The 18,691-nt window shown below is 50.5% G+C and overlaps 5 protein-coding genes across 5 annotated transcripts; 4 read left to right on the forward strand and 1 right to left on the reverse strand.

Annotated features, from left to right (window-relative positions):
- Positions 1-432: 432 nt before the first annotated feature.
- ASPSYDRAFT_151758 (uncharacterized protein) lies at positions 433-1,511 on the reverse strand (the record flags this gene model as incomplete). Its single annotated transcript, XM_040842127.1, has 2 exons — positions 433-915; positions 984-1,511. The coding sequence occupies 2 exons, from the start codon at positions 1,509-1,511 to the stop codon at positions 433-435; spliced, it is 1,011 nt and encodes a 336-aa protein (XP_040702702.1).
- A 907-nt stretch (positions 1,512-2,418) lies between these two features.
- On the forward strand, positions 2,419-3,529 carry ASPSYDRAFT_983053 (uncharacterized protein). Its single transcript, XM_040853252.1, has 2 exons — positions 2,419-2,680; positions 2,729-3,529. The coding sequence occupies exons 1-2, from the start codon at positions 2,623-2,625 to the stop codon at positions 3,208-3,210; spliced, it is 540 nt and encodes a 179-aa protein (XP_040702703.1). The 5' UTR covers positions 2,419-2,622; the 3' UTR covers positions 3,211-3,529.
- An 8,285-nt stretch (positions 3,530-11,814) lies between these two features.
- cyc8 (putative transcriptional corepressor Cyc8) lies at positions 11,815-14,712 on the forward strand (the record flags this gene model as incomplete). The annotated part of the gene is made up of 6 exons (XM_040842186.1): positions 11,815-11,983; positions 12,064-12,267; positions 12,326-12,408; positions 12,466-12,645; positions 12,699-12,791; positions 12,844-14,712. 6 exons carry the CDS (start codon positions 11,815-11,817, stop codon positions 14,710-14,712), a joined length of 2,598 nt encoding a protein of 865 aa, XP_040702704.1.
- Positions 14,713-15,327: 615 nt separating this feature from the next.
- On the forward strand, positions 15,328-17,003 carry rpL3 (60S ribosomal protein uL3). Its single transcript, XM_040847014.1, has 6 exons — positions 15,328-15,367; positions 15,443-15,474; positions 15,561-15,618; positions 15,693-15,849; positions 15,928-16,601; positions 16,664-17,003. Coding segments are annotated over exons 1-6 (1,179 nt in total). The 5' UTR covers positions 15,328-15,365; the 3' UTR covers positions 16,920-17,003.
- A 426-nt stretch (positions 17,004-17,429) lies between these two features.
- Positions 17,430-18,363, forward strand: ASPSYDRAFT_45325 (uncharacterized protein). The gene is made up of 2 exons (XM_040847015.1): positions 17,430-17,819; positions 17,924-18,363. The coding sequence occupies exons 1-2, from the start codon at positions 17,576-17,578 to the stop codon at positions 18,196-18,198; spliced, it is 519 nt and encodes a 172-aa protein (XP_040702706.1). The 5' UTR covers positions 17,430-17,575; the 3' UTR covers positions 18,199-18,363.
- Positions 18,364-18,691: the final 328 nt, after the last annotated feature.

The following is an 18,691-nucleotide window of genomic DNA, read 5'->3' on the forward strand; positions in this document are numbered from 1 at the left end:
ACAAGTCCAGCCCGGGTATCAATTCTTCAGAGGTGTAGACTGTTAGAGTACAAAGCTAAAAACCAAAAGCCCTTCTAATCAAGGTTAGTGCCTCCAAGCACGACAATAATAACGAGAATATTTATGGCATGCTTCCCATATTCCGATTTCAACCAAAAAAAAAAAAAAAAAGAAAACCCTGCGCGCCGTTGCAACCGAAACACCAACTCCGAGTCACATGTGCTAATGGAAAGTATCGTCGCTGTTGAGGTATTGCGTGTAAAAGAATTGACGAAGAATAGTGAAAGAAAAAAAAAAAAGAAAGAAAAAAGGCGCGCAGTAATCATTCCACGTATCCCAAACATTGGTATCATGCTAGCATTAAACGGTTTAAAAATCGGAAAGACTCAGTCCGGATGAGTGGAGTATAAAAAGGAGTTGGTGGGAGAGACACTACCGACGCGGCGAACGAGCTTTCCCTAGCCATATCTGCCACCACCTAGTCACACCCAAAACGGCAGCCCGGCCGTCATCTTTTCGCTCTGTCCCATCAGGATTGCCAAGCATCATGGCGAAGACCCAAAAGAATGCTGCAGTCCAAGCGAGGAGGAGCAGGCCGAACGACATGAGTGACGATAGAAGAAGGACCATGATCAAACCACCGACGGAGTAACCTTCACCGTAATCCGTGATAGACGATTCATCGCCGCCATTATGTGACGACTGCGACGGCGGGCGAAGGCCAATTAATCGCTCATGGATATGCAATTGTGGTACCAATAGATCGCATAATTGTGTGCGGAACGATGCTTTCCTGAGATATGGGATGCAGGAACAAATCCGAAGGGGAGAGGTGAAAAGCGTAAAGAGCAACCCAAAAATAGTATAGATGGAGGCTATAAGAGAAAAGATGGGGATGGGGAGTGATATCCGGAACTGCGGTTCGGCGGTTAGTTCCGTACCCTAAATATCAATTGATAATGAACTCGAACGATTCAACTCACTAGCATTAAAACTGCATCCTGGCCGTCATTTGATACGAATTCGCTATCTTGGATTGCCCGTTTTTGAGCGCGAGCGACACCAGGATTACGATTATCCCCCGACATATATGACGAATGATCAGTCCAACTCCTTCGGGTGTGGTCTTCTTTGCGCGCGGCTCCGTTGTTTGGGGGGGACAATATATGATTCTCCCCGAGATATGGCGAAGACACAAGCGTCACTGGGGCCGCGGTGGGAGAAACAGGTTTCACAGACTGCTGGCGGGAATGGCGACCGGACTGAGGGTAAGAAGGATCCCACGGATCGGAGGGATATTGTCTCGAGGTAAAGGTGTGAACGGATGTCCGTTCCGACGAGGGAATGTCAGCGGCCGCGTCCTGGATTGCAGCGCTATGTTGCGGCGACGCTAGCTGCGTTTCCGCAGGTATGTGAGCCGTTGGAGGAGCGGCAGGGTGGTTTTCACCATCGGAAAGGTATGCAGTCACAATCTGGGGTTGGTCATGATAGAAGGCGGACGAATGAGACATATCAGGTTGCCTCATTGCGGGCAGTCGAAGTCAAGGGAGGAAGGGAGAGGGACAGTCAAGAGTCGGTGGAGCAAACAAGGGCGCAACGGAGATCTACCCCCTCAAAAAAATGCGACAGAAGGCACACCAGGTGGTACAAGCAGTGCACAGAGAGAGCACCCGGAAGCAGCTCACAGCATGGCTTTCAGCGAAAGGGAGAATGATTTTCCTTCGCGATATACTCGATAACGGAGCTCCAGACACGGCGAGCGGGCGGCGAATGAGGGGGTAAGCAAAAGCGACGGCTCAGGCAGGAGGGGGGTGGAGGAACGGAGACGGATGGGGGAGCGGAAAAGAAGAGGAGGGAAGGAAAAGGAGGAGACTTATAAGGCCATGAATGCTCAGCCAGGAAGGTTACAGAAACCCAAGAAAAGGACGAGAAGACCAAGAGAAGAACCAAGAGTAAAAGACTGCGTCGAGGGCAACTTGCAGACCACCAAGCCGCCAAGCTCTTGGCACTTGTTTGAATGGGATCATTGACGATCTTCGCGGTCGGAGGAGGGAAGAAAGTCAAGAGACAGGGGAGCAGGGGCGTCGAGATGGAGGGAGATCGCAGGGCGCAGGAGGGCAAGGTGGAGGGTCCGCTGGCATTGTCAGAAGAATGCTGCCCGTGTCGTTGCAGCACAGAGCGAGCCAGTTGAAGCTGCGATGGTGTCCCGTCCATGGCCTTGCCAAGAGCCTGGATCGCTCGCCATTGTGGGCAGCGTATCCCCACTGGTGTGGACTGCGGCTTGGCAATACCAGTTATTTCCGAGCTGGAATACCCAAGCACATATTATGACTAACGTATTGCCGCATGGTTTCGCACGGGACTGCATCAAGAATTTGGGACTGTATAGTCAGTCGATGGCTGCTGCTGTCAACGTGCAGTTGTTCCAAGCTGGAGATTGAATGTCGGACAGAGCTCTTGCCGCGTTGGGGACCTCGGAGGGCGAGGTCGCTCCTTCCGCAATCAGGCGAATCATGTGACGAGCGGACTCTCATAGTTCCCGGTTGTGTCCAACATTACTTCACCAGCCTGTTGCATACTGGCGTCGAGCCATCGACAGCTGGTCTTTGATCATCTTTCCTCATGTTCCATAATATCATCGTTCAACCAAATACCAGCATCTCGATGGAGTCATCCAGAAGTAAGTCCATGATAGAGTGACTATGTCCCAGCTTTGATTGGCTAGTAGACCGTTGTAACTTTCCTGGGTTTTCACGCCGTTACGCCTTGTGTTCGTCATTTCAATCTCCCCCGACTCGATCAAACCCCCTGCGCGTCGCTTCGCAGGGTGAAGGTGTCTCGATTTCCGCGGCCTTGGGCCCCGGACCTCAGGATGAAACTTCTCTCCTCACATCCGGTCCGCCGAGGACTCTCGCAAATCTGCGCCGAGCCACCTCGCCGAGCCCGCCGAGAAATCGATGGCTCATTATTGTGTTCCTGACAGGCGCTGTTGAAGATGGGTATCATCTTTGTCGTGTAGGAGCAGGTGGGTGTTCGACATGTCGCAACCTGCCGCAATTCCTGCCAGATGCAGTTGGCTTTCCAATACTACTGCGAACCTGGGCGAGTGAATACTGCTCCTGCCAAGATCCGACTGTCTCAAATTCGTGGAGGTGCCCAGAATCGCCATGCGAAACTGTGGTGGATATATGGTTTTGCGTGGCGTCGTGATTTTACCCCCATTCTCACTAATATTCCCTCGCGAGCCGATCTCATCCTTGGATCCTCCTTCCCTTGTGCATTCATCTCCTCTCGATTTCGCTTGGCCGTCTCGCCGAGACGTGAGGTCAGAATCCTGTGTAATCTTGGCCGTGCTCCTCGCTTCGTGGGCGTATTGATTACCCTAATAATTTCGTGCTTCGGTTGCCCGTGCATGATCTTCATTTCCCCGGGGTGTAAGTGGTTCAACTATGAGCGGCCCTCTCGATGGGAGGCCTGAAGGTTATTGATACGAGGGATAAGCCCGACCAATAACGTACTACATCTTGATGCTACAACAAGCTCCTCCGTACCGAGGTAGGGCTGACTTCATATCCTCCGAAAGACAGCTCACAAAGTCATATCGCGCATAAGATCCTTGACATTTCCTCAAGCATCTATCACAATGCCATGACACTGTACAACGAGGGGCGGCCTCCAGCACGGCCATGCCTCCGAGATAGACGCGACTGACACTCGTGTCTACTCCGGAATTTGGGGATCAGGGCTTTTGCTCTAACCTAAATACTTGATCCAGGGTCCTTCTCGAGACGCCTTGCGCGTGGTCAGCTGTCTTGTGCCACGTCTTCTCCATACGTATAATCACCATCAGCTCAAACCAAAGTGACGAACGGGGACTGACAAGTTATAACAGACCGCTCTTGTGATATGCCGGCGTTCCGAGTAGTTTATCTTGGCTTGACGATCATCACTGATGATCGCGGGATGCCTATCCGTAGTTGGGGTTCTGAAAGTCTATTGTTCATTATTACTTGTGAGACTCGACCACGGGCACAAATTTCACAAATCTCATGTGCATGGCCAAGTGTCCTCGCTATCATTCAAGCAAATCCACCTTCTCTGTGACCCAGATTATAGTCTTTCCAGTTAATTGAGGTTGGCGGCCGAAACGGGTCATCGTCCTAGTGCCGACCAGATCCCCAAACCAATGTTGGTTTCGGTATCAGGTCCCATTCATCATGCTCGTTCCTTTCAGGAGAATCTTCTTCAGAGGATGTGACGTTTGGGCGTGATAAAAATCCCCGCCTGCCTCACTACATTGAACTATCTGTTCGCAACAAATCCTACGGTCAGGTATGGATATTATACTGCGCCTATCAAGGCCGAATGCCTCAAGGTGGGTTTAGAACACAGTGTTAAGAAGAATCGATGGGCTTGCTGTTGTTTCATTTCAGTACTAACCCTGGAAACCTTCCCGCTAACTATCTCCATTACTGAGGCAGTTGGTAGTTAATGTAACCGTAAATATTGTTTTATATCTTCATCCAGAAATGTCACATGCTACGTGAACCATCGATCTCGAGCCATGCAAATAATCTGCTTGTCTCCGGGACATAAAGACACGTAGCCAGTCATCACAGGGCTCTCTTGGTACTGATAATACTCTAGGCCCGCCTGCCCTCGACGTTTACTTGATCGCACGAGAGATCCCGTCTTTCTATCAGTATTCTACTAAAATGGCAATATGGATATCCGTCCGCTGAGGAATCCTTCTCTGAGTCCCAGGGCCCAAGAACCTTCTCACTTCGATCATATCATATTCAGATGGTAATAAATAAAGCCATTTAAAGAAGCCAATAGTATCGTACACCTAGGTAGTTTCTGGTTCCAAACACCACAACACACGATACGGCACTCATATGTTGGACAACTCGGACTGAAATGGAACAATGAGACGGGAGATGGAAGGAACACCCCCGGCCGCCTATCGCGCCTTCCCTTTCAATCGAAATATAAATCGCAGTACCAGGAAGGTGCGCCCATTGAGATAGGAAGGAACCACTGACCCCGGCCCCCTTGGCCATCCAGTCGTGCTACCCTTCGAAGCAGAGACCCGGTTCTTGGTACTGTCCTATAGATCCATGTATTGGACGCCATAATCAAATTATTCCAGTGATATCTTCCTGGTAAAGCATCGCTATTTTATCTTGACTATGGTATTAAATGATCATCCTTTTCAGACAAAGTATCAGACAAATTTCTAAGCAAAAAAGTAACCTGGTACATACTGCAAGATATAAAACTGAGCCTCCATCCACTAGATTGTGATGTCGTCGATTGAGATTACAGTAGGTTTTGTTGAATTATGTATACTGTAGAAAATCTCATTCGTGAAGTCAAAGAGCAAACAGGCATAATCCATACTAGTTCCTGATGAAGGTATACTCCACTCCACGAACACCACAGAGATCTCACATGGATGCCGTGAACAACACCCCAGCCAATGACTCTAGAGAATAATCGATATCACAATAATCGGGTTCTAGAACTTGAGAGAAGAATACCAGGAAGTAGGAAGACAATTTCCGACCTGCAAGAACGTTAATGCCTACTATTAGGCATCCGCATACTGGAACCAGATCGTTGGCAGTAGGCACGCATATTCCCACCCCGACGAATCCTTCGTACCGGCAAACTATCCATCATCACTGCGTTTTAAGTTTCTACCGGTATTGAAGCCAAAAGGCTAAAAAAATGAAAATAGAAAAATGAAAGGCAAGACGACGATCAACATCTGCACTGTGTAAGCAAGGCAGGAGGATTTCAATGACACCACACGACACAATACGACACGACGCACCTCTTTGCATGCTGTGCAACTGACTGACTAATTTTCGAGTAGAGAGGGCACTGGCATTATTCCAGCATGTCTGCACCTGTATCTCCCCCGCGTTGTCGATGCAGCAATAGCACCAGACGGGCAGGCAGGCAGGCAGGCAGGGAACTTGAAGTGAAACAAATTTTACTCAGTACTGGAGTCGACAAAGCTGCATGATGTTGTACGACGCTAAGGGATCTGAGTGAAGTGCAGGCAGTGCTTACTGCCTATTAAGGTGGGACTGGGGGCAGTGGCACAGATCGGTCTGTACATGTAAGGTGTATGCAGCCCAGGGTTTGGTGGCATCTGTTTGTTTGCTTCTTATGATGCGTTCCGTTCTATTAATATTTTTATTATTATTTTGCCTTCCTTTTCTTCTCCTGACTTTGAGAGTATTTTTGCCCTTGTCTCTGGGTGTGTATATTGTAATATTAAATTCTGGCTGAATACCTACTCCCGTATAAATCTCCCATAGTTCATAACCATGTCCCATAAGCCCATGCATAACAAAACTTATATAAGTAGGGACGAGTGTCGAGCCCGACGGTCTATCTACACCGTACGTGAAGTACATCTCAGGCACAGTTAGCCTCAACTCTAGAAGCCCCACCCAGCCACCAGCAGTCCAACACAGAGTCTGCATACGGGTTCTAGCAGCAGCAGCAGCAGAACTGGACCCCGGTCACACGGCCACGACCCTCGGACTTTGCCTGGAGTATGGTTGCACAGCATATTCTCCCCCTTGGGCTTTGATTCCTGTGCCGTCCGATTAGGGTACACTGTGCGGAGCACGTACTAAGGACAAGTCTCATCTTTCCGCTGCAGTTGTTTAGATTCGGAATATGTCCAACTCGACTATATTGTTGTGAACTCGGCTGCCAGTATAGTACGTATGTATGATGGTTCAGGCTGCGTCGCCGCCGCGGAGTTCTGTGCGCTGCCAGGCTGACCTCACCTACATGGATCTGCGATGTTGTGTCACGGTGAGCTAGAGAAGGCCTTCCTCACCGATCTGGTTGGAAGAAATAACTAGAATAATAATAGCATTGATTGCTGTTCGGTATGGGTCACATGACCATGACGCATGGTAATCCGGGGTCATGTTGGCTGATTCCGGACGATGCAAAGGATAACATATTACTATGCAATTAACATCGTAGATCGAGCATCGTTACGTTAATCCACGGCTTCCATACTGTTTTACTGTAATGGCCCATATTACGCCAGTTGAACCAGTTGAACCAGTTCGACAGGAGGCCAGGCCAACCAAGACGGCCGAGTCCAGCTTCCGGCCGTCGGACGGCAGCCCATCCATGGTTGATGACCATGGCAGTCTGCAATTATATCATCTCTATTATTATTCGCCACGAGTCTTCCTTTTCGAATCCATGGTTCCAAGGTGAGTTGGTTACCGAGCCATCATTCCGAGCCGTGGATTGTGGGAACTCAAAGTATACCTAGATATAGGTTCGAGGGTTCTGGATCACCGCTAGAATTTCCGATAACGTGGATTCTTTGAAGTGATGATTTATACTTCGTACCTTTGGTTTCTGATGGACGAACATTGGGGATGAACACTGGAGATGACGTTTAGTTAGTTGGGCTGTCACTGCCGGTTTCGTGTGGAGATGACAGGATGCAGGATGCGGGGCGCTCGGCTATTGTTACGGAGACGGAGGTCGTGACTTAGGTTGTGTTCACCGCGGCAATAAATCAAGATTCGGACGCACATGCACAGTTGGTACTGTGACTTCCCCGTCTCTCTAATTCCAGTGTGATTGCGGTTGGGTTTTGATGGCTTGACATGGCGGAAAGTTGATACTTGAGGAGGGGTGGTCCAGGCCCTGACATTTGTACTTTTGCATTGATGATCAGATTGATGGAGAAAGTACGGAGTATTGAATAGTATATAAGCTAATTGGCTTGATGAATGTAAATTATTCTGAAGGGGTTGACATGGTGCAGTATGGATGTCAGTTCCTGACTCTGCACTGACCATCGCGTTCTCTCCCCTTGCCGGGATGCTTCCAGGACTCGGTACAAATCCACTGAACAATCCCATGCAGCATTCACAGCCACAGTGAAACCGAACACAGGGGGTGAGATGGGACAATAAATAACTTAATATAGAAATACTACGGGCGGTGAATCGCTTGACCGAAGAGGTCCGCAAGTGGATACATTGGGAGACGGCGTTAAAGCCGTTATCTGAAGAATTGATATGGATGGTTCCGCCTGCACCCGGGTTCTTTTACATGGGAAGTTCTCTAGTATTGTTCTGAACTTCTTTCTAGTTAAAAGGACCCTGTTTACTCGGAGACTGGGTGTTTGATCGTTGTTGCGGTTTTGTGCTTTTGTAGGCGTGGCGGTGTGGTTTCCATGGGTTACGGGACCTGATATATATATTTTGCGCGGATAGATTCGAATAATGCGGAACAAGGGCGGATGGCTACAATAAACTTTGGCTTCATGCCGGCAAAAGAACCTGCATTTCTGGAATTTAGAATCCCTGTCTTGACTCTCGAGATCACATTACTGCGTCGTTCTTTTGCAGGGCAACTTAGCAAACTGACGTGACTATTTTTTTCCATACAGAGGAGCCGACGATGGCTTATGGCTTACTCGGAAGTTGAAGTTACATTCGCTACTGTCTAATTTATGGTATCGAATATTGAAACGTCGAAAAGCAATTCATGATTTGAATTTAATTATATTATAATATATGTAATTGTGGTTCGCGGTCGGATTCTAATGGTCTACCTGTATCACTCCATATCAAACGTGCAGTGACTTCACTGCTGACAAGCGGGTGTTCCTCGGACCCGATGACCCGACAATAGGGGACGAAAAGTGGACAGCTCGATGGGCATTATTATTAGTCTATTCGCCTCAGGGAAAAAGGCGATTAAAAATAGGCGACGAGGCTGCCCCATCATGGGCCGCCACACCAAACCCGACGGTCCTGGGCTCAGCTGTCAGTCAGTCGTGACCCGTATCAGGGTGCATCGCTTAAGTGAATCTAGGTCGCATTTGTAGTTGCACCTGAATATTCACAGTATATTAAAGATAGGAGTGCTATGAGCGAGACAGTCACTGCGGCCCTCCAGAGGCGCACCGGGATCCTCGGCAGGAACTGGGGCCCTTGGAGTTGGAAGAGATGGGGGACAGAAAAAGAAAAAGCGATCGCTCCACTTTGGGCGATGTATCAAGATCACTGGGAAAGCCGACGGGATCAGCATTCGGGAACGGCCCACACAAAGTTAGACTGAGCCTGAGCCCGAGCCTGAGCCTGGGCAGAAATATTGTGGCTGGTGGCTGGATCCGGCTTAGCGCAGGGTTATCTAAGCTGCCGGGCGCACCGACCACAGCGGCTGAATTATTCAGGATTTGGATGATGTGGCGATGACGGAGCGCGCTTCCCCAAACGGTTGCAGCTGAGGATGACGGTACCCGAATATCATTAGTACGGATTTTCCGTTGGGAAGGAAGTTGAAAAAATGGAAAAAACTTTGGGTGATTATCGTTTGATCTGTGCCCATGCAGATAGCTGCGAGACAACGCACAATGCTGGGAGAGTCGGCTGAACATGCCGGGAGTATGCAGCATCGTTTGACGGATTGACATCGCTGTCCCTGCTTCCTTGCGGCACATGGCTGAAGGAGGAAACAGATCGGAGGATGGAGCGAAGAGGGAAGTGGGTTGGCCGAGATTTGGGTGGCCTACTCCTGTGATAGATCCGACAAATTGATCCTAAAGGGGGTCTTGAGGGCACCCGTGAGTCCGTGACTGCAGCGTGGACTGTGCAGACTGCAGAGTGCAGATTGAGAGAAGGCCCGACCCCATCAGGAGTTCAAGACAGCATGGAGTTGTGTGGAGACTGGAGTCGCGCAAGTGCGTGCCAAATCGACTCCATCACTGTAGCAGCGCTGCGCCGCTGAGTCGAAATTCGAAAATCATCGGGTCGTGTGGAAAAGCGCCCAACGACTATTTCTCTGGGCGGGGGCTGCAATTTGCGGCAATCACAGTAAGGAATTGACATGGATGGGTGGGCGGAGAAGGTTGGTGGCCGTGGGAGTGGAGGGCGCCTCCATGCCTGACTCCTACGTTAGTCGGCAACCTCCTAGGTTGCCGGGAGCTTACCTGCCTTTGGCTGGTTGAGCTTATGGCCATACTCTCTGACTCTGTGGGAGGGCTCCGGAGTTGCACGCCCAGTCAGGGATGTTTGTGCGGGCCCACCCTCACCGTCTGGAATTATTGGCGCCGCTCCACAAATCATGCGCTAGTTAATTAAATAATTGCCTAAATTATCATGGCACGGGGAAGAGTGGGTCCTGTGGAGTCTGGGCTCTGGGCCCACATGCAGCCACTCGGCGAGTCACAACTCGGGGTTCGTGCTGGATGAGAGCCCCTCTCATCATACCATTCCCTCCATCCCTGGCTCAGTGTCAGTGTCGCTCCGGCGCTTGCATCCTCGTCAGACACCTTGCCCTGCTTGAGACTCCACAAATGAATGCTGTTTCTCCGGCTTCAGCTTTGTTATTTGTCTGCAGTCTCGGGCCTTCTTTGGCTCTGAACCTTTCTCTTCTGCGCCACGGTGAATGTCAATGGATCCATCCTGGCCCTGCTGTCTTCGACGGGACTAGCGCCCTGCGCTACTGATCTCGATAATGCTCCCCGGAATGTTATATTTTTATTTTTTATTTTTTATTTTTATTTTTATTTTTGCTCAAATTTTAATTTTAAATTATATTCTTGTCCCCGAATTTTTGAATTTCGGTTAGTCGCGCCCATGGTCGTATGGTGGACCATATAACGTATGTCCTCAGCTTCTGCCCCGCTTGCCAACATGACACACTTCGCCAGGTTAGCCTTCTTCCAGCCTCTGCGCATCACACTCCAACAGAGTTGTCCTTCCGCAATAGGAATGAAGGATCACCTAGAATCGTCCATGCGAGGCGGCCCCGTGCGGGTATCGACGAACATCCAGGCCGGGGAGTAATTCTCGTCTACTGCATATCTATACTACTGTAAAAAACAAAGAAATAAAAAAAATAAAGAAATATTTCTTGAATGGGCGTTGTAGCCTCGATATGACAGTCAACTGCACCCTGGAGCGAAGCCGATTCTTGCTGAGTCCGGAGAATTGACTAGCTGCGGGTTCCATGACGGGCCCCACCGACTAGGCTGTTCCTGGACTCAGGCTGGCCGCTTGCGCTTCGGACAACGAGCTCCGTCCACGGTGCTTGCTGGTGCCTCAGGCTGAGATCAGACACCACGGCTAGAGGTACGCAACCACTAGCTTTTTCACCACGGCGCTCAAGTGTCAAGCCCCTCGACCTTTCTTCGCCCTCTTCCCGCTCTCCTCTCTTCTCTTCCCTTTCCTCCTTTTGGCGCTCCCTACCGGACTCCGTTTGGATTTCTTGCCTTGTGCCTCCTCGCCATATAGTTGTATATCCCCTCGCCTTTCTTCTTTCCTTCTCGCTTCAATTCTTCTCCCTTCCCTTCTATACCACCTCTTCCTCGCAATTTGGCCTTTATCCACCGGCCCGGTCACCGCCCGGATTTCGGTCTACCCGTGTCATATTTGGCCTCATCATCGTCTTTAAGCTCTATTTTCCTTCTGCTTTCCTTTTACTGTCTTGTGTTTCTATATATTTTTTACTACTTTTGCCGCCTTGTGTGCCAAGAACAAGGCCGCCAAACACGCTCTCGAACTCATCCAGGTGACTGCCTCGTTACGTACTCGCCCGGTCGAACGTTTGGGTATATTTTGTTTCGGAAGAACGCTGCGATTCATCCAAAAGGTCATTGGGTCACCATCTTGCGCGACCATCTATACCGGGGCTGTGCGACGTTCAAGTGACACGGGGATTGGTTGCATCATTGTGTCGCAAAGTTAATCGCTATCATCCGAAACAGCCTGCTTTGTGATTTCATTTCGACCCAACTTCCGCGTTATGGCTCACACTCAGCCGTCGCCTACTGGAGGCGTGACTCCTCACCATGGACACCTCGCCGCCCACCCAGTGAACGGCCATATGCCTCTGCAGTCGCCGGCGCAGAAGCCTCCACCCAGCACCGCCCAGAAGATCGCTGCTCTGAATGAGCAGGTCTGGCTGCAAATTGGTACAGAAGCCTCTCACCCATAACGCGGGCCTGCGCACAAAAGCTGTTGTTAAGAGTATTTGCTAACGGTATCTTATTAGGAACTTTGACTGAAGTGATGGGAGATTTGGATGGTGCGATGAACGCATATGAACAAGCATTACGGCATAATCAGTGGTCGTGCCCCGCTATGAACGCGATATCGTGTATCTTGCGAACAAGAGAGCAGTTTCCAAAGGCCATCGAATACCTCCAGAATATTCTGAAATTGGATCCTGGCAGTGGAGAAACATGGGGAAGCTTAGGTATGTTGGCAAAAGGCAAACAACTATAGTTGAAACTTTACTAACGTGTAATTTCCAGGACATTGCTATCTTATGATGGACAATCTTCAGGAAGCGTACACCTCATACCAACAGGCGCTATATCACCTGCGCGATCCCAAGGTTGGTGTTCAGTTTTCAGTTTTACCTGTCCATTGCAATTTTTTAACACGCGCATAGGAACCCAAACTGTGGTATGGAATCGGTATACTTTACGATCGCTATGGTTCCCTGGATCACGCGGAAGAAGCCTTCTCTCAAGTTATGCGAATGGCGCCGGAATTTGAAAAGGCCAACGAGATCTACTTCCGGCTGGGAATAATTTACAAGCAGCAGCAAAAGTTCAACCAGAGTTTGGATGTAAGTGAGACGGCTATTGCTTTTACTAGGAGCAATTTACTGACCATTCTTAGTGCTTCAAATACATTGTGAATGATCCCCCACGCCCTCTTACTGAAGAAGACATTTGGTTCCAAATTGGACACGTTCACGAACAGCAGAAGGATGTAAGCAATGCGATGTCATCCAGAAAGATATAGAATACTGACAACACTATAGTTCGAGTCTGCGCAGCAAGCCTATAGGCGCGTCCTAGATCGTGACCCCAACCATGCAAAGGTCTTACAGCAGCTTGGATGGTTGTATCACCAGCAAAGCACTAGTTATGCCAGTCAGGAGAAAGCCATCGAGTACCTGGAGAAATCTGTCAGCGCAGACAATAGTGACGCCCAAAGCTGGTACCTCCTGGGTCGCTGCTACATGTCGCAAGCCAAATACCCCAAGGCATACGAAGCCTACCAGCAGGCAGTATATCGCGACGGTCGCAACCCGACCTTCTGGTGTTCGATCGGTGTGCTTTATTACCAAATCAACCAATACCGTGATGCTCTGGATGCGTATTCTCGTGCCATCCGGTTGAATCCATACATCTCGGAGGTTTGGTACGATTTGGGAACTCTTTATGAGTCCTGCAACAACCAAATTGCTGATGCGCTGGATGCGTATGGCCGTGCCGCTGATCTGGATCCCTCAAATGTCCACATCAAGGCGCGCCTGCAACTTCTCCAAAGCCAGCTATCGGGCTCTGGCCAAAGCAACGGCCCTGCTCCACAGCCTCAGGACGTCCACCCGCAGGCTTACCAGGCTCCTGGCGTCGGTGCCCCCCCTGCACCCCAGTGGGGCGCTCCAGCTCCGACAGGAGGACCACCGCCACAGCCTCCTGCTCCACCCCGCCAGATTACTGGCTGGGACCGCGGCGTCAACGAACTTCAGACTCAGGGACCAGTCCCTGGCGCAAATGGTTTCGATCCCCGCGATGGGCCTCGCCCTGGTGTCATCCAGCAGCCTAGCCCACGTCAAGAGCCAGGAAGAGGATTGCCTGATGGTGCGCGTCCGCCGCCAGGCGTGCGTTCGCCGAAACCCGCTCTTGGTGGTCCAGGAGTCTATCCGCCGGGGCATGCTCTTCCTCAGCTCGCTAATGCTCCTCCGCCAACTCATGAGCGTGCCCCTAGCGGCGCTGGCTTCGCTGCTGCCACACGTGGAGCCTTGCCTCCTGGCGCCGCTCCAGCAGGCGCCGGCGCTCCTAACGGTGGCCCTCCTTCTGCTGGCCCTATGCATCCTTACCACCGACCTTTCACACCACCAACTGAGATTCGACCAATTCGTGAGGAACGAGCCTCTTCGCCTGGGTCTACTTACCCGCATCAAAACTATCATCACGGACCTAGCGTCGCGGTTCAGAGTGCAAACAGCGCTGGCATTGCAGGCGGTGCACCTGCACCAGCATCTGCTATATCTGCTGCTGAAGCTGCGGCTCGCGAACGTGAAGATCGCCCCGCTTCGGCTATGAAGCGTGGTCGGGAATGGGAGGCTGAAGCTGGCCCAGTAAAGAAGATTGCAAGTGAAGAAAACCGATCTAGACTAGACGAGCAAATCGGTCGCCGCGTTCCTTCCCCTAGCCGTTTGCCATCACCCGGCGAGATGCAACGTCGGAGCTCCTCTGAGATCCGCCGGGAAGACCAACGCCGTGTCAATGAAAGCTACCATCCTTCCGAGGCTGCACACCACCCCCCAACTCTTCCCTCGATCCAGCACATGCCGCCGCATCCTTCCGGTGCTAGCCTTCCCCCGATGGCTGAGAATGCTCCCGCGCCCGCCAACGGACCTTCGTCTGGCCCTCCCAGTACGCAAGTCCAGGTTTCAGTTCCCGTCAAGGAGGAGCATGCCCGTGCCGAACAAGCCCCGGTACACGAGCCTGCTGCACGTAAAATGGAAGTTGATGAGGATTATGATGACGATGGTGACGACGATAAAAAGGCGAGTGCCGTGAAGGGGAGCCCCCAGGGCAGCGCCACAGGCAGCGCCAATGGAAACAGCAATGGCGTTAGCGGTACTCAGACTTCTCAATCGAAGGAGACTGCGGTCTAAGAATACGGTGAATACATTTTTGTCTAGTCATATCGATGATTGTTTTCCTCAATGCCGCAATTTAAGATTTGAATGATGCCCTTGTTATGAGAACCCCCCCCGCCCCCCCCCCCTGCACCTTCGTTTACACCTTCCCATTTTCTTTTTATTATATTCTTCCGATCGCAGCCCGATGCGTAACCTTTGTCTTCGGGGACGTCTGTATCTGTTTTTCCCTTTTTTTTTTAGCCCTTAGGTTAGCCCAAGGTTGTTGTATTCTACGATTGGGGCGGCTGCGTATAGCTATCAAGCAATATCCATGAGTTTTTGTAGCCTTTAAGTTTTTTTTGCAGATATTTGAAATCGAGATATTCCACCGTCTGATTCGCGTATAGTAATTCTCGGTAGCTGCTGTTTGTACATAGTGTGCCACCGACATGGCAAAATTCCCTATGGGAAATTGATGCCTGGGGCAAGAAAATCGTTGTTGAGCACGTGCTTTTATACCTCAGGCATAAATAGGTGTGCGCTAACTAGATTCGGCTAGACCGCCAAGACCTCTCGCTTAGAGACAGCCCACAACTCGTTAAGCGTTGCAAAATCGGACTTGCGGCCAAACCTGGAGATAGACACTCTCACTCACCACCTCGACAACTAACGACAACAGGGTCAAGATGTGAGTATTTCGACACCGGATTTCAACTAAATACTTGCTCAATGGACAATCACTAATCTAAAATCCTTTGATTAGGAGTCACCGGAAGTACGAAGCGCCTCGGCACGGTTGGTCTACCTTTTCGACCTCGATCTTCGAGATATGGGTTTTTTTGTGTGCTTGTAAGAATTATACTGATGAAGAATTCTTCCAGGCTCCCTTGCCTACCTGCCCCGCAAGCGCGCTGCCAGACACCGTGGAAGGGTCAAGAGGTTAGTTTTTGGAATATGAAACTTTTTTGTTATCGGGATTTGGAGGGACAGAATACTGAACTTTTTTGCGACAGCTTCCCCAAGGATGACCCCAAGAAGCCCGTCCACCTGACGGCCTCCATGGGCTACAAGGCCGGTATGACCACCACTGTCCGTGACCTTGACCGTCCTGGTGCCAAGATGCACAAGAAGGAGGTTGTTGAGGCTGCCACGGTCATTGAGACCCCTCCTGTATGTTCATCTCCGAATAATTTTGTATTCCTGCGGGGAATCGACTGTGATCTGGAACTGACTGAATTTTTTTTCTAGCTCATTGCTGTTGGTGTTGTCGGTTACATCGAGACTCCCCGTGGTCTCCGCTCGCTCGCTACCGTCTGGGCTGAGCACTTGAGTGACGAGGTCAAGCGTCGCTTCTACAAGAACTGGTACAAGAGCAAGAAGAAGGCTTTCACCAAGTACGCCAAGAAGCACTCCGAGGAGAACGGTGCTTCCATCACCCGCGACCTTGAGCGCATCAAGAAGTACTGCACTGTCGTCCGTGTGCTCGCCCACACCCAGATCCGCAAGACTCCCCTCAAGCAGAAGAAGGCCCACCTTATGGAAATCCAGGTCAACGGTGGTGCTGTTGCCGACAAGGTTGACTTCGCCCGCAACCTCTTCGAGAAGCCCATCGAGATCGACTCCATCTTCGAGAAGGACGAGATGATCGATGTCATTGCCGTCACCAAGGGTCACGGTTTCCAGGGTGTCACCAGCCGTTGGGGTACCACGAAGCTTCCTCGCAAGACTCACAAGGGTCTCCGTAAGGTTGCTTGTATCGGTGCCTGGCACCCTAACCACGTCCAGTGGACCGTTGCCCGTGCCGGTCAGATGGGTTACCACCACCGTACCTCTTGCAACCACAAGGTCTTCCGCATTGGCAAGGGCTCTGATGAGGCCAACGCCTCCACCGAGTTCGATGTCTCCAAGAAGCAGATCACTCCGTATGTACCACCCTTGACATTCTCAAGGCAACAAGGGAATATTCCAGCTAACAATTTCACAGCCTTGGTGGCTTCGTCCACTACGGTGAGGTTAAGAACGACTACGTTCTCCTCAAGGGTTCCGTCCCTGGTGTTAAGAAGCGTGTCATGACCCTCCGAAAGACCATGTACCCCCAGACCAGCCGAAGGGCCACCGAGAAGATCGACCTCAAGTGGATCGACACCTCGTCCAAGTTCGGTCACGGTGCTTTCCAGACCCCCGAGGAGAAGCGCGCTTTCATGGGTACCCTCAAGAAGGACCTCGTTACTTCTGCTTAAGGTGTTTACGGAGATTATGGCTTGGTGTAGTACAGATTATTATGCGGTTCAATAAAAAAAGCGAATACTTCCAACATTCTACCTTTAATGAAAATGTGTGGATCCCACTGTAGAAAAAAATTAGACTGGTGTTGTAAAAATTGTCGCTTCGTTCGTTGTATACCACTGCGGACAGAGTAGATCACAAAAGCGTAAATGGTCGTGTGTGCACTAGGTATGCGCAGAGCCCAGAGCGGAGCTTTGAAAATCCTGCAGATTCCGCCTGATGAGCTCGTAAGCCTCTCGAACGAGCGAGAACGCTTATTTTCTTTCTATTTGGCTGCGAGAAATACTTAATATACTAGTACCTCCATAGCAATACCTTTCAGGCTTCTTTATTGTCCAACCAAAGCTCAATGCACTCCCGCAGGTGCCTGAGCACCCGCAATATCCATTGCGTCATTGATCACCTCTCCAGTCCGTCTTTCGCTTCATCTTCGCATCTAAAGCCTTTTCGAACCCAAGCCCTCCGACAGTTTTCATCTACGTCTAAATATCGCTACAGCTTTCCGTCGATATTAACACAACCTTTGCGAAGAAAATCGCTCCATATCCCGTCATCTTTAACGCCAACTGCAAGCCCCTCCCGCTCACCCACCTCCATTATTACCCGCACCATGTCCTCAGACGACGCCTACATGTCCTTCCTGAACAAGGCAAATGCAGATCTTGATAACGGGCGATCACAACCAGCAGCCCAGCAATCCTCCGCTGCTCGCACAGAAACCGTGGATGTTAACGTGAAGGTGCCTACCCCGCTCACTTCTGTTGACACATACTACGTCTCCGACACGGACGAGCCGTTCGAACCAGTTGCACTGAAGTGGGAGGGCGCTGGGAAGGGTATCTGGCCTGATGCTTGTATGTCGCTATCCATTTTCCCACACTACTATCGGAAGACACCGTCCTGCAGTGTTTTCTTTGGTTTACTGCTGGTGGGATGCTAACTTATTTCCCTGTTACAGCGCACTTCTCGAAACTCATTTCAACGGATAAGGACCTGTCATCATCTATAGAGACTCTGTCGGCTACATCGTTCGATCCAAAGAACCAGTATGCCTCTGCGTTGAAGGCGGTGCGTGCTGCGGCTGCCCAGGGCTCTGGCGGGGATGAGTCTGCTGTTGAGATGAAGGTTTATCGGGTGGAGACTGGGAGGTCGAGGGTCGAGTATTATGTCACGGCGTTGGATGCCGAGGGAGGTTTAATTGTTGGACTGAGGGCTAAAGCTATTGAAAGTTAAAGAGTTGGAGGAGGTACATAATAATATTTCCCCTGACATGAGAAATGTGAGATGATTTTGGGTTTATCTCGGGTGCCTGGCAAGTAATAACGGCGAGCTGTGAAGTATTTTGGGTCATCGTCGGCCCCGATTTCTCTGCTGAGGACTCCAAAGTTGTCGTGGATAAGGCCGAGGCCCACGCCCGTCGCTCTTTCCTCTTTGGGAGAGACTGTGATGTTCTTTCCTAATCGGGTGTACTAGGTATCTGGGCTCTTCGTGTACATTCTTCTTCCCGGGACTTGTTGTAGCAACAGAATTCCTCGCCCATTCTTCATTCTTCTGCTGATGGTTACCGACTACCGAGATTGCCGGTAAACTTTCGAGACACTTGGCGTCTTGTTCTTATTGAAGTCTAGAGGCTGGGTTTACCATGCATGAGTCTAGGAGCCCTGCAGCTTTGAAGTGCATTATACATGCGTATACTATTTATGCCGCGCTACCAAACCCTGGCTAA

The sequence above is a fragment of the Aspergillus sydowii genome (genome assembly GCF_001890705.1).
Source record: "Aspergillus sydowii CBS 593.65 unplaced genomic scaffold ASPSYscaffold_5, whole genome shotgun sequence".
In the NCBI taxonomy this organism is placed as follows: domain Eukaryota; kingdom Fungi; phylum Ascomycota; class Eurotiomycetes; order Eurotiales; family Aspergillaceae; genus Aspergillus; species Aspergillus sydowii.

Coding starts and splice junctions, on each gene's coding strand:
- ASPSYDRAFT_983053 (XM_040853252.1), top strand. CDS start 2,623: ATGTTCCATAATATCATCGTTCAACCAAATACCAGCATCTCGATGGAG. Junction 2,681..2,728: donor CTCGATGGAGTCATCCAGAA/GTAAGTCCATGA, acceptor ATTGGCTAGTAG/ACCGTTGTAACTTTCCTGGG.
- rpL3 (XM_040847014.1), top strand. Junction 15,475..15,560: donor GTACGAAGCGCCTCGGCACG/GTTGGTCTACCT, acceptor GAATTCTTCCAG/GCTCCCTTGCCTACCTGCCC. Junction 16,602..16,663: donor TCCAAGAAGCAGATCACTCC/GTATGTACCACC, acceptor ACAATTTCACAG/CCTTGGTGGCTTCGTCCACT.
- ASPSYDRAFT_45325 (XM_040847015.1), top strand. CDS start 17,576: ATGTCCTCAGACGACGCCTACATGTCCTTCCTGAACAAGGCAAATGCA. Junction 17,820..17,923: donor GGGTATCTGGCCTGATGCTT/GTATGTCGCTAT, acceptor TCCCTGTTACAG/CGCACTTCTCGAAACTCATT.